The sequence below is a fragment of the Colobus angolensis genome, unplaced genomic scaffold, assembly GCF_000951035.1.
Source record: "Colobus angolensis palliatus isolate OR3802 unplaced genomic scaffold, Cang.pa_1.0 Scaffold189, whole genome shotgun sequence".
Taxonomy (NCBI): Eukaryota; Metazoa; Chordata; class Mammalia; order Primates; family Cercopithecidae; genus Colobus; species Colobus angolensis.
Genome location: NW_012115032.1, coordinates 3218797 through 3233760, shown reverse-complemented (window position 1 = coordinate 3233760; position 14964 = coordinate 3218797). Strand labels below are relative to the sequence as shown.

The 14964-nt window shown below is 33.4% G+C and overlaps 1 protein-coding gene across 4 annotated transcripts in view; it reads right to left on the bottom strand.

The window, feature by feature from the left end:
- Positions 1-14964, bottom strand: part of EPHA5 (EPH receptor A5) — a 360922-nt gene that overhangs the window by 165910 nt on the left and 180048 nt on the right. For all 4 annotated transcript variants that reach the window (XM_011940291.1, XM_011940293.1, XM_011940292.1 and 1 more), the window contains exons 4-5: positions 9410-9565; positions 4411-4746 (exon numbers count right to left, since the gene is read on the bottom strand). In XM_011940291.1, coding sequence (XP_011795681.1) covers positions 4411-4746; positions 9410-9565 — 492 coding nt within the window. The remainder of the gene's footprint in view (positions 1-4410; positions 4747-9409; positions 9566-14964) is intronic.

The following is a 14964-nucleotide window of genomic DNA, read 5'->3' as shown; positions in this document are numbered from 1 at the left end:
ACTATCAGCTTAATGCAAAATTTTCAACTTGAATACACACTATTTTTCCTTATACCTTTTTAATCCAATTTTGAATCTGGACATTCATTGCTATCACATGCACAGAAATATATTGCTGGAGTGCAGAGAAAAATATCACAAAGAATTATGCTTTGGTATGATGAGCACTTTGAATTAAAAGAAATCAGAAGGCCTTAAGTGTTACCACAGAAGCAAAAACTTTCTAACCTCTTGTTTCTTCCCTGTCCCCTACATCTCACAATTGCAGGGAGGGACTCTCACTGAAATTTCCTTATTTGACTAAGGGAAACTCCGTTTCAAAAACAATGTGATTGTCTTAAAGCATCCTTCCTGGAAATCTCATCAAATAATCAGGAAACATTAACCACCAGAAAAGAAAAGAGAAGAGACTAAAAGTCATCACCATGCCCAGACAGACTTTTTGTTTATTATTCTAAGGACACCTCCCAGAGATTACCTGGGAGACTTTATTTGCATAATAAGAAAATCTTTGTTCACAGTGAAATTTGAAGTTCCTCCCCTCATCTTCTCATTACTGGTTCACCCAGAAGTCAGAGAAACTTTGTCCCAGGTCATAGTTTATTGAGATGGTTCATTTCTGCATTTACACCCCCTGCCATTCCGCTCCCTATATGAAGAAGGTATTTATGCGTCAACCATCTGGCCCTTCTTTGAGTCTTACATCTGTGTACATGTTAATGAATTTCTTATGGATGTTTTTCCCTATTAAGCTGTCTATTTTCAGTCATCTCAGCAAACTTACAGAAAGGGCAAAAGGGATGCATTTCTTGTGCCCCTACAAAATCTATCAGAAAATATCAACACAACTGTTGAGGCTAATTATAAATTTGAAATAAATTATTTAAGAAAGAAACATATTTCTCTGAAAACAATCTTTAGAGGATCTCAAAACTAAATTTAAAATCTGCTTAAGGAAGTTTTATATAACAACCACATATGGTGAAGATAATTTTATTCAATTTAATTCTTAAAAGATGTTTAGGCATTAAAACCTACTACAATCCACTTTCTGCAATTTGGGTACTTGAAAAGTATTTTGCCGTGGTGGCATTAAACTTAAGACATTTTAGGAGTTATTCTGAAATCACTTTGCAGAGATGATAACAGTGATATGACCTGGGACTGTGTCCCTTCCCAAATCTCATGTTCAATGTAATTCCTAGTGTTGGAGGTGGGGCCTCCTGGGATGTGATTGGATCATGGGGCCAGTTTCTTGTGAATGGTTTAGCATCATATCCTTGGTGCTTTCTCGTGATAGAGAGTAAGTTCTCAAGAGGTCTGGTTGTTTAAAGTGTGCAGCACCTTCCCCCTCTCTTGTACTCCTGCTCTCACCATGTGAGATGACTCACTCCTCTTTGCTTTCTGCTGTAATTGGAAGCCTCCTGGTGCCTCATAAGAGGCAGAAGCTGCTGTGCTTCTTGTACAGTCTGCAGAACCATGAGCCAGTTAAACCTCTTTTCTTCATAAATTACCCAGTCTCAGGTATTTACAGCAGTGGAAGAAGACTAATACAAACAGTGAGAAAATTATGACAGTTAAAGAGATCTTACTTAATTGACTCCATCTTTCCTTTAACCTCCAGGCTGCCCTTGTTCATTCCTGGGGATAGACCGAAATAACTTTGGGGGGAATTTAGTTTATGATTTAGCTTTTAAACAAAAGTGATAATAACTCCTCTCTGAAACAAATCCTCTCCTTGCTTAGGGACCAGATAACCTTTGTAAAACTAACAGATTAGCCACAAGATTAAAAATTATAACTCAGGTGTCATGCAGTCAGAATCCACAGGATTCCTAATCTCCCCAGTGGCTCCCATGGCTAAGATTGCTATTTTAAGACCTTTGATTGGTGTTCAAGATATTTTTCAGACCCTGTAGCATTCTGATGGATCAGTTGGCATCATACAGAAAAATTAAACTGGCTCATTTGGTCTTATGGCCATCACCCAGGAACTGAATCTGCAGGAGGACAGATTCAGCTTCTTATGATTTCATCCCTGACCCAACAAATCAGCATTCCTCATTCCCTAGACCCCTACCCACCAAACTGTCTTTAAAAAACTCTAGCCTCTGACTTTTGGGGGAGCTGATATGAGTAATAATAAAACTCTGGTTTCCTGCTTAGCTGGCTCTACATGTATTAAACTCTTTTTCTGTTGCAATTTACCTGTCTTGATCAATTGACTCTCTCTGGGGAGCGGGCAAGAAGAACTCATTGGGTGGTTACAATTAGAAGTTTCCATAATTTTTGTATAAAGTGAGACTTAGAGGTTCTGGAATGCTGATACTGAGAAGAATCTTATTTTGATGTTTTGGGTAGGTTTTCATAATGTTAGAGTATACTGTGAGAACGCAAATGAATAGCAACCAAAAGTCAAGAAAATTGTCTGCTCTGAATATAAAAATGTGTTTTACAAGACACCTATGAATTGAACACCTGGATAAAAATTCATCTTTTTTGGTATTTAAGGTATTGAAGTTTCAAATAATATACTTTGGAGGTTGAAGAGGCCAGCAAGTTGAAGACAACTATAGCAAATATTTGTTGAGTACATCATTAAAAAATCAACAGTTATTTCCTCTGTCTAGTTTATCAAAGGAATACCTTTCAAAGAAGTTAAGGGTATGCAAGCTGGAGAATATTCTTCTGAAGGAACACAACTCTTAGTGATTGTTCAATATGCTTACAATATGTTGGTGGAAGATTCATACATAGAATCAAGTAAAGTTGAAAGATGTTGCATAAGAAAGCTGAAGCCAAAGGTTTCAAGCCAATATTCTTTTCTAAAATGGGAAGAGAGTTTGCATTTACTGAACACTCCTGATGTCTAGATACGGTGATGAAAAGTCAACACATGCTAGCATTGCCTGCAGCTGAGCCTATGCTGAGGGAAAAATTGATTTTCACTATTCCTGTCCAGCTCTTTAGCACTTCTATTAGTTTCACCTTAGGTTAGGTAGTAAATGGTAAAAAATATAAACAATTCACTGGGGAAAGTGGCTTATATGTGTGCGTTATATTTTCTAATGAAAATAAAAAAAACGCTGCAGACAAGTATTCAACGTGGCTAAGAACATGCAGAGTATAGAATAATTCCTATTACATTAATCACATGCTTCACACAATCCGGCCTAATTTTGAATATTTCCCTCAGCTTTATCAATCAGTAGCAACTATGAACTCAGCTGCATGCATTTTGTTATTTTTAGAATATAACCATTTGATTTACTTGAGGTATTCAACAATTCATATTAATTATTTTTGCTGAGACTTTGTAACCAACAGCATTCCCTCATCAAGGCTAGCATTCCACGACCTACAAACTTATACTAATATTATAGAAAGTCAGCCTAATTTCATTCAGACAAACATGTCTTATTTCTTTGTGAGTACTGGTGGCAAGGATGTGCTCACTGACCAAAGCCCACCTGAAGTTCTAAGGAGATGACGAGGTTACTACACTTTGGACTAAGAGTTGTAGCCAATTGATAAAGGAAAGGTACAAATTTTGGCTTTTAATGCCTTTTTCTTCCCCTCCCAGATACCTGTTGATGGACAAAACATGTTACAAATTACTCTTAGATTTAAAAGGACTCTTGCTACATAGTAGGTTGAATTATTAAATTAGCTGTAGTTTATCTTTGGTTTTTATCTTGCTAGGAAAGAAGTCTTCCATGTTAATTTGCTTAAAAGTGAACATTTGAGGGTAAAATATAGGGAAATCAGTAGCTCAAACAGGACTGTATTCCCTACTCTAATAATTACTTCCTACTCATTCCAAAATTTCCATATGGAATATAGAAATGTTTTCAGGTGGTTGCGTAATAGTTCATAGTTATTCTAATTTTGATAAATGAACTTAGCAAAGAAAATTTCATTGCATGCATTTTTGCTACAATAGTTGAAATAATATGAAAAGATTTATGATCTGCAAGGAAAATTCATCTGTGTTGCCAAACAAGCAAATAAACAAGCAAATAAAACCTGCCTGATCACATGCTAAATTAATGAGTTTTTAAAAATTCAAGGAAACAAAAAAATAGATTTGAGCTATAAAAATGACTGCTATGCAATTATATGAGATAAATTTTACTTCAAATGGATTTGATACAGAAATGTATTTCTAATGAAAAAATTCAATTAAAAAATGTTTATTTTTTTTTTTTCTGTAAATGGCATTTCTAACAAATCTTTAGCTTTTATTTGTTTAAAACTGCAAAAGCATTTTTGATGTGTTATACTTTAAGTCCTGACCTTCCGGTTAATGGAAAGTTCTCACACAGATTTCAGTCAACTTGGCCCTCAGCTATGGAAATAATTGACAGAACTAGGCCTAACATACACAACTTGGTTGGGCATGGCACTTACCTGCTTGATTTGTGGTTACATTTACAGACACATACTGCCGGACTCCTGGACTCAAGTCGGACACTCCATTCACTGCCTCAATCTCAAAGGTATAGTTTGTGTGAGCGAGTAGATCCACCATCATGACAGAGGTGTTTTTCAGGCCGCTTTGCCGGGGAAGGTACCTGACATGACCGCCACACTCCTCACACACACCTGCATGGGAGTTGCACTTCTTGCATGCAATATAATATGACACATCTTTCCTTCCACCAGTGTCAGCAGGCGGAATCCATTCCAGAAAGACACTAGTTTCATTAACATTTGAGATGGCATTCCGAGGAGCGGAGGGGGGTCCTGGTTTGCAAAGTAAAGTAAGAAAAACATATTTTAAGATGATATTAATTAGGCATTATTTACCACAGCAATTCCTGGTCTGAAGGAAAAAATAGATTTGCAATAAATCCTTTAAGTCATAATTTGTAGTTTTGTTTTCACAATTTTGTAGGAACAATAGTGGGGTTTATTCCCTATGGAAATGACTTATTTTAGCATTGTTATAACGATAGTTCAGTAAAAGAAGAATGTGTTGCTTCATGTATGTGTAATCAGTTATGGAGTAAAATGATGTATGCACAACTACTATTAGATAAAATTACATATTTAAAAACTGGTGAGTTTCTTGGGGATTGAACTGAATGTTTCCTCATTGATGCTAACCCTTGCAACCTACAAAGTAAACACGAAGTATCTACTTATAAATAAGCATAGGAAAATACAGAATTTTCAGCATAGCTCCTGACTACAAATTTTGTAAGTAAAAAAAAAAAAAAAAACCTTAGCTTGCTTCAAAATAGATTGCATATCTACTTGCTAAATCACCAACAGAATTTGAAATCCCCTACTGTATATCAAAAAGGCATTAGAATTTAAGTAAATGGTCAAAATTATAATTTGCAATGAAACATATTTTACTTTGATGTTTTTATATTACAGTTCTGCAAGTTGTGAATTTTACTTAATTGAAAATCTAAAATTTATTTTAAAAATAACCCTCAAAAGGACTACAATAGGATGAATAAAAGTGTTCAGATTTTGAAGGATCAATAGAACAAATTTCAACTTCCAATAACCTACCAAAATTAGAAAAGAAATACATTTAACACAAATATTTTCATAGACTCATAGCACGTCACCTACTAATAGATATTAGGAGTGAAACTTTCCAAACTTCATGAAGTATTTCTTGTACACTGTACTTTTTTGTATATAGTTAATGGAAACTGGGTGTAGCTTTTAAAATATATTTTATGTTCAGAGTCATCTTATTTCAATAAGATGGAATATTTCCACTACAATATGAGTAATGAAATCCATGATCAGAATTGCTTTACAAATTTCATATGTTAAGGGTAACTATATCTTATTTGTATATTATTTTAATTATTCCTGAACTTGATTAGCATAATAGAGAGATCAAAAATTAATTAGGTAATTTCTAACATTATAGTCAATGTTTAGATATTTAGTTAAAACTTCAGTCAGTTGTTAATGCTATATTATTGGATAATCTCAAAGAAAAAATGCATTTATATTTGTTCCAGAGGCAATTTAGACACCTCTCCTTATACAGAGAATAAAATGGAGTATGGTGGTAGTTGAATGGTCCATAAGCATAAATTAAGCTACTTAGGATGATCTGTTATCCTAATATGCATTGTCTGCTCTAAATATCAAAATTAACAATTTTTAAGTAACATTTATTAAGTCATGACTTTTGAGGGATTGTTTTAAAAGTGATACAAAGCTAACTGGTATTTAAGATTTAGCTGGATGGAATGTCATTTAATTATTTATTTAATTATTTAGAGACAGAGTCTCTCTCTGTCTCCCAGGCTGAAGTGCAGTGGAGTGATCTTGGCTCATTGCAACCTCCACCTCCTGGGTTCAAATGACTCTCCTGCCTCAGCCTCCTGAGTAGCTGAGATTACAGGGGCACCCCACCATGCCTGGGTAATTTTTATATTTTTAATAGAGATGGGATTTCACCATGTTGGCCAGGCTGGTCTCTAACTCCTGGCCTCAAGTGATCCACCTGCCTGGGCCTCCCACAGTGCTGGGATTACAGGCGTGAGCCACCGCACGAGGCCAAAATGTCATTGAAATGAAAGAACCCCTTAACTAAAAACTTGACATCTTTGCCAAAAAATAAAAAAAATCCCTACCTTGACTATATTTACGGTTGAATCCTATGAATTTTGCCATACCTGTCATCTCATATACTTTAACATAAAACAGTACCCTTTAAGTTGAAATAATTTCTTAAGACGGAAATATCCAGTCTGTCATTGATGGGCATTTGGATTGTATTTGCTTTGCTTTACTATTGTAAACAGTGCAGCAATACACATACTTGTGCATGTGTCATTATAGTAGAATGATTTATAATCCTTTGGGTATATACCCAGTAAGGGGATTGCTGGGTTAAATGGTATTTCTGGAAACACACATGTTCTTGTTTACTACACACTTTAGCTTATTTAATAATACAAAGTTATACACAAAATGAAATTTAAGATAAAAAATTACAGGATTAACCTCTGAGAAATATCTCTAAGTTAGAACAATGTCTAACTTCTGTGTTTTATTTTTTATTTCTATCAACTGAAAAATCCTTGCATTTAACACGTTTCCTCTAAATCTATAAAAATGAATCAGCAGCTGAATCCTCCCTTTCTTCTGACTCTTCTACTAACAGATAGGATGGAGGCACAAACAACTTTAAAGTCTAAAGGAAACTCAAACTCAAGTGAGACCCTAAAGTAGAGGTAAATAGTGGAAGCTCGAACTAACATGCACCTACAAAAAACATGTGATAACATTCCACTGCCCTAATCGTAGATATGATGTGTGAACCAAAGTAGAACTGCGACAAACCCTTAATTTAAGCAGATTCATCAGAATTTTTGGCTTTATTTTCATTTGATTTTTTTTCCGTAAGCTTATAAAATGTTGTTGTTTAGATTTTAAAACTTTGTATATTCTACTAAAAAAAATTGAAGTTGGAGATATAAATTCAATTCCAAAGAGCCAAAGGCAAACTGAAGCTCAAGATCTTCATCTGAACATCCATCAAGTGATAAGGAAATCGTATGCAGTAATTGTGGCATTATGAATGCAACTAAAAACATACACACACACTCATAGATTATGTATTATAAAGATCTTGTACATGAGTCCTTTTTTTTTTTTTTTTTAGAAATGCATACAAATTAGTGCTCATTGGACAACACAATATTAGAAATTCACACACTTGGAAACTGAGAAATATGAAGCCTGACTGTGGGCTTTGGTCCTAAAACAGTGCTAAGCAGTCCTTGCCACCAAAGCAGTTTCCTCCCTCATGACCCAACCCCATTTCCAAACCTAACAAATTTACAGAAAGGGAAGTTCACATTTATGCTGAAAAAAGGAAAGATCAAGGGTAGGCCACTTAAAGAAAATACTAATTAGAAAATTAATAAAATTTGAAAGACAATTCAACACATGGTTTTTCTCTTTAATTTACCACTCTGTTGTCTAGACAACATTTTCCTTATTTGGGCATTCATTTGCTCTCATAAGCAAAATAATTATTTAAATCTCCACTGCAACCAAAATGTATCACATTCAATCATAGCTTATATCTTCCCCATTCATATGTATCCTTACAAAAGCACATATATAAAAATGGTATTTATTCATTTGAAGAGGAAATTACTTTTCACTAATAATCATCTAACCTGTAAAATCATCAACCTTGGGATAAAAAGAATGGTCTTCAGAATGTAACGCTAATTACTAGCAATGATTTAAGGAAATCCAAAAATGTGTTTCACTGACACTATGAAATTTAGACACCATGAAATTCAGATAAAATTTTAATTTGTGATTATTTGATAACATAAAAATTCTGCACTGCTTCCTTAAATTTAGAGATGGATACTAACATTTCAAGCTTTTGTGAACACCTTTGAAAGCAGCTACAACTTCCTGGAACCTAAAATAGTAAATCCAGGCAGTTCATGGAAATTAAACAATATGAGGAGGGAGGGATTCACTCTCCTTCTCTTTAATTTTCTGTTTTTGCTTGATTCGCTACAGAGACTTTGCTTGTGGAAAAACTGAAAGTAATGTCGTCAAGCAAATAAATCCGTAAATGTGTTACATTCTCAGAAATATATGGAAAACCAAATATATAGAAAACAAAAAATGTTGACAGATGTGGCTACATCTGCTGCAAATGTTGGAATTAAATGTTTACTATTCATCTGCTCTACTTAAGATCAGCAAATCTATTAAATAATAGTTAAGGACACTCACTGACAAGAAACATGACCATTGCTTGAGAACCCTAGCAAAGAAAGTTGGTGTACATATGACTCTGATCTAAATCTGATTTGCCACTCCCAGTTCTCTATGTTTTGAAATATTTCCTGTGTTCTTTCATAAATTACTTTCTCAGTGACTTATTGGGGCAGTTTAGAAAAGTTGGCGAAGGCTCCATTAGCTACATAATTTTGTGATGAGAAAACTGGCAGAGGAAGAAGAGGAAGGAGGAAGAAGAAGAAGAAAAAGAAGAAGAAGAAGAGGCAGAGGAAGAAGAAGGAGGAGGAAGGAGGAAGGAAGAAGAGGTTTTAATGTAAACTGGGAATTAGATTATCAAAGTTATGTTGTTATGTTTAGCTAGCATGAACACTGAAATAAGCCACAAAATAAAAGAAAAAATTCTATATCTGTGTCTCAGCTGTTGAATTTGAAGTTAGGGAAAATGGATGCTTCTAACAATGAGTGATAAAAGAGACTCAGCCTTTTCAGTTCTTATTCAAGGAGATTGAAAATTGATGAAAACTGTATAGAGAAGATTAAACATTATGCCTGTTTTAGGGGAAAATATTACTAGAATATAACAGGCTCCATCGTGCTGTTTCCTCAAAACTGGTGAAAGTTAGCATTACTAAATATCCATGGGTTTCCTTACTTGTGCATGCCATTGTGGGTGGATCAGACTCTCTCCTGAAATAATCCTTTTCACAGACACAAGAGGTTGAAGCTTCCTCATGGGTATAACTGTGAGGTGGACATTTGCCGCAGCTCTGGATGTGAGGTGAGGCTTTGAAGAACCCAGGTCTGCACGCTGTCAAAAGAAATAAGAGACTAAGCTTTTGCCTGGAACAGATGCAGTGTTTGTTTTGTGAATAATGTCATTATTTTGACTAGCATACGCAGATTACAGATAACACAATCTTTGCATCAATTTCAAGAATTTTTCATAAGCTTCTGGATAGTAAATACCAGGCCATTCATTCAAATAATCAAATATTTACTTAAAGTACTTAAACATTTATGGAGTGTACATACTTGTAATGATTTTTATGCTACAGGAGCTTATAAGGAATTATATTGATAAAAGGCAAATACTTATATGTATTTAAAACAGTGCTTTGTGTATGATTTTCACTGACTCTATCATTACTACAACTATATTGAAGAAATAAATATTATTCCAGATACTGCTAAAATGGTGTGATACAAGGTAGGCACGCAACATTGTTATTGAATAATAAATGAATTAATTAGTATGTGCTAAATGCCTCATAAATTCTGTTAGATTGGAGAAAATGCATAGATGACTTGATATATCAACTATATTATTTTGATTTCAGGGGAGTCAAATTTTTGACTTTTTTTCACATTTACTTCTTTTAATAACTTTTCTTTGAGACACCTACTGATTCAACATTTATCCATTCTAATATCAGAAAGGCTTATTTACTATACAAATTATAATAATTTCTTAAGCGCAAACATTATGTCTTATTTAGTTTTGCACTTACATTTTCCAGTGTTTGACCACAAAAAGCATTCAAAAAGTTCTATGAAATGTGTGAATGAATAAATGGAGTGGCATGAGTGTTATAACTGAACTATTAAGAATCGCATAAAGAAAGTGTTTTCTGATATTTCTGTGAGCATTTCTAAGCTTATCATCAGGTAAATGTGCAGTAAATCTTTTTATTCTGTGGATTTTCTACATGTTCATATTATTCTTATTTCTCAATGGCTAAAAAGCCAAATTTAATATGCTAATTGTTCAGTATGGGTCACTTGAAGACTACCAAACTGATGGTCTGAATGCTTTGTGTAGCTTACTTTACATAAAATTAATCAACTATGTTTTTCTGTTTTCAAAGCTCATTACATATACTGAAGTATCACGCATATTTGCTGAAGCTCAAAGGTGAACTTGTATTTCAGTAGAAATTTCTGATAGATATAATGAATTGGGACCAACTTTCATATGCTATAAATGATTTCATGTTTTAGTAATCCATGCTAAGGCTCTCTGCCATCACCATGAATAATCGGGAACTGGCAAAATTCAGAAGGTACTCTTTTCAGTAGATCTAATTATAGTGATAGTAAAGGCTTAATGCTCTTATAAATTCTGAGAGAATGTGAAGGTATTTGAAAGATAAGAAGAGCTTTTTGATAGTATTAGGGACATTCTTGTAGTTAAATGATTAGGAGAAGATTTAAAATATTATTTTTCTTATAATAGGATTGCTATAGCAGCCTATACCATACTTAGCTAAGTTATTCAATTTTCCTTCTTTTATCCTTTTAGTAAAACCATTCTCACTTTAAACACTATTTGCTTTCAAAGACATGAAGTGTCAATTCATATGTTCTAAGTATTTGGAATTCATTTACCATTCATGAAACAAAAGTCATTTCTTTTTAATGAATGTCTCTTAACTTAAACACTTTATATTATATCACATATAACACTGCTGTTCAAACTCCCAAGGGAGCTTTGGAAATATAAAGTAATATAAATCAAAGTAAAAAGTAGTACATGTATCTTTCTGTTCAGCTCAATAAGATGTTTTCGACAGGTGTAGTGGGCCAGTAACTCTACTTGGACTGGCTTCAGAGGTAAATGAGATAGACATGGCCTTGCCTTTATGAATCTTAAACGTATTCCATAAATATTATAAATATTATTACACTAGGAAAAGAAAAAAGAGCTATAGCAGTAAACATAGATACCCAATTTAATCTGGATTATTTACGGAGACTTCCCTCAGGAAGCTGACTTTCTGCTTATATTTGAATGACTATGAAAATTATTTAATTTGAGTTAGAGTGTATCAGTACCTTAAAGGGAGAACTCCTTGCAAAGGACTACATCAGGTGGAGAACAAATAGGGAAATGGAAGATACTAAAGAATTGATCAGGAAGATAGTCGGAATAAAGTGGAAGAGTCAAGTTTATACAGGACAGAGGGCACCAGGCCACAAAAACCTTATATATTTTATTAGATATTTGATATTTGATATATATAATAATGTTTTAATACTTTAAAATACTATACTTCTCTCCATTACAATTAAAATATACAGCCATATATGTGTGTGTGTATATATATGCATACTATACATATAAAGGAAATTGAGTTAAAAATGCACAGGCTAGCATTGTTTGCAGTGTTCAAGATATAATTAACTTTCAAAAGCATTGCTGGCCTTATCTAAGTGTTTTATTGAAAAACACAGAAAATCACTAAGAACAAGATTCATTTTCATAGTTCTATTATATGTGAATTATCAGAAGATATAAGCTAAGCTAAGTGAATTATATTTATTTAATACATTTTTCAAAATAAGGTACTCAGAAGATAGTTTAGTGTGGGTTTAAAATATGTGTTTCTAAGAAAAACAGCATAACACAAAATGCTACCAGGAAATTAAAACTCAAAACATCATATTTTAAATCATATAAATATTATTACACCAAAATTTAACAGTGACAGCATTTTATCTTCATATTTAACACATTGGAAATGTAGCCAGAGCAATTAAGCAAGAGAAACAAATAAAAGGCATCCAAATAGGAAAAGAAGTCAAACTACTTCTCTTCACTGACAATGTGATTCTGTACTTTGAAAACCCTGGAAACTTCACCAAAACGCTCCTGGATCTGATAAATGATATCAGTAAACCGTCAGGATGCAAAATCAATGTATAAAAATCAGTAGCATTTCTATATACTCATAATATTCAAGCTCAGCGCCAAATCAAGAAAGCCCCATTCACAATAGTCACGAAAAGAATAAAATACCTAGGAATACATTGAACCAAAGAGGTGAAAGACATATACAATACTACAAAACACTACTTAAAGAAATCATAGATGACACAAACAAATGGAAAAACCTTCCATACTTATGGATCGAAGGAATCAATATCATTAAAATGCCATGCTGCCCAAACCAATGTACAGATTAGTCAAAACTATTACAAAATTCATATGGAAAAAAAATGAGCCCAAATAGCAGAAGTAATCTTAAGCCAAAAGGAACAAAGCAAGAGGCATTAGATTACCCAACTTCAAAATACAGTGTAAGGTTCCAGTAAGTGAAACAGCAGGTTACTGGTACAAAAACAGAGTCATAAATGAATGGAACATAATAGAGAATCCAGAAATAAAACTGCACATCTACAGCCTTCTGATCTTTTACAAAGTCAACAAAAATATGCAATAAGGGCAAAATTTCCCATTCAATAAATGGTGCTGGGATAGCTGGTTAGCTATATGCAGAAGAATGAAACTAGACCCCTACATTTTACTATGTACAAAAATTAACTCAAGATGAATTAAAGACTTAAATTTCACGTCTGAAACTATAAAAATCCTAGAAGAAAACCTTAGGAAACACCATTCTAGACACTGATCTTGAAAAAAAGAAAGTATGACTAAGTCTTTACAAGCAATTGTAACAAAAACAAAAATAAAAAGCAGGATCTAAGTAAATTAAAGAGCTTCTGAACAGCAAGAAAAACTATTAACAGAGTAAACAGACAACCTGCAGAATGAAAAAAAAAAAAATTTGCAAACTATACACCTGACAAAGATGTAATATCCAGACTCCCTAAGGAATTTAAACAATTAAACAAGCAAAAACATAATAATAATCCCATTAAAAAGCAGGCAAAATACAAGGACAAACACTTCTCGAAAGAAAAGATACAGTCAACAAACATGAAAAAAAAAAAAATACTCTACATCACCAATCATCAGAGAGGTGCAAATCAAAACCAAAATGAGGCACCATCTCACAATAGTCATAATGGAGATTATTTAAAAGTCAGAAAACAACAGATGATGGTGAGGCTGTGGAGAAAAGGGAACGCTTATACACTGTTGATTGGAATGTAATTAGTTCAGCACTATGGAAAGCGGTTTGGAGATTTCTCAAATAGCTGAAAACAGAACTACTGCTCGACCCAGTAATTCTATTACTGGGTATATCCAAAAGAAAATAAGTTGTTCTGACAAAATAATGTATGGGCTCATATGATCAGTGCAGTACTAATCAATAGCAAAGGTGCAGTATTAAATAGCAAAGGCACGAATCAGCCTAGTTTCCCATCAGTGGTGGGCTGGATAAAGAAGATATACAAATACACCATGGAATACTACACAACCATAAAAAAGAACAAAATCATGTCCTTTGCAGCAACATGGATGCAACTGGAAGCTACTATCTTAAGTGAACTAATGCAAGAACAGAAAACCAAATACCACACATTCTCACTTAAAAGTGGGAGCTAAACTTTGTGTACTCATGAACATAAAGATGGCAACAACAGACCCTAGGCACTACTAGAGGGGAGAAGGAGGAAGGAAATTGAGTCAGGGATGAAAAACTAACTGTTGGGTACTATGTTCACTACCTGAGTGATGGGATCATGGTATCCCAAATCTCACCATCATGTAATATACCCATGTATCAAACCTGTGCAAACCCCTGAATCTAAAAGACAATTTAAAATTATTTTTTAAAAATGTCTTCTCAGTATGAAAACTGGTATTGTATTAAAACATTGATACAATTAAAATAAATTTAAAGTAGGAGCTCTAAAATTCAGCAACATCTCTTGAGTAATATCAAATGGAAACAAGAAACAGATCTTACTTGAGAATCTAGCGCTAACTGGTTAACTAGAATATAAGTTTAAATGACTGAAAACAATAAGGCTAATTCTAACATCAGTATGTTGCATAAGAAAAGGACAGGAATACTATTGATAAATAAATCTCTCTCTATAATGTATTTTTAATTTATGCTCACCAAATATTGGCAGAAATTCAAAGATGATATAATATTTATAAATGAAACATAAAATAAATTTGGTTACATATTCATTCATCTACAATATGCAATAAACCAGAATTCCTGCCATGAACTGTACTGAACATGGAATATACAAATATAATTAAGACATTTTTATTGCCATTGTGCCATTAAATAGCTGAGTTGTGTGGCAATCACTTATACATTATCTGTCACATATTTAGAAATGCACTAATTGTTTAATGGTGTTTAATATTAACATAGATATTTTAAAAAGTCATTCAAGACAATTACAGCATTCATGTGTGTGATACACATGATACATATATATAAATTAAATATATATTTAAATATATCAATATTTATATATTACACATGTGTTGTTATCTTACAT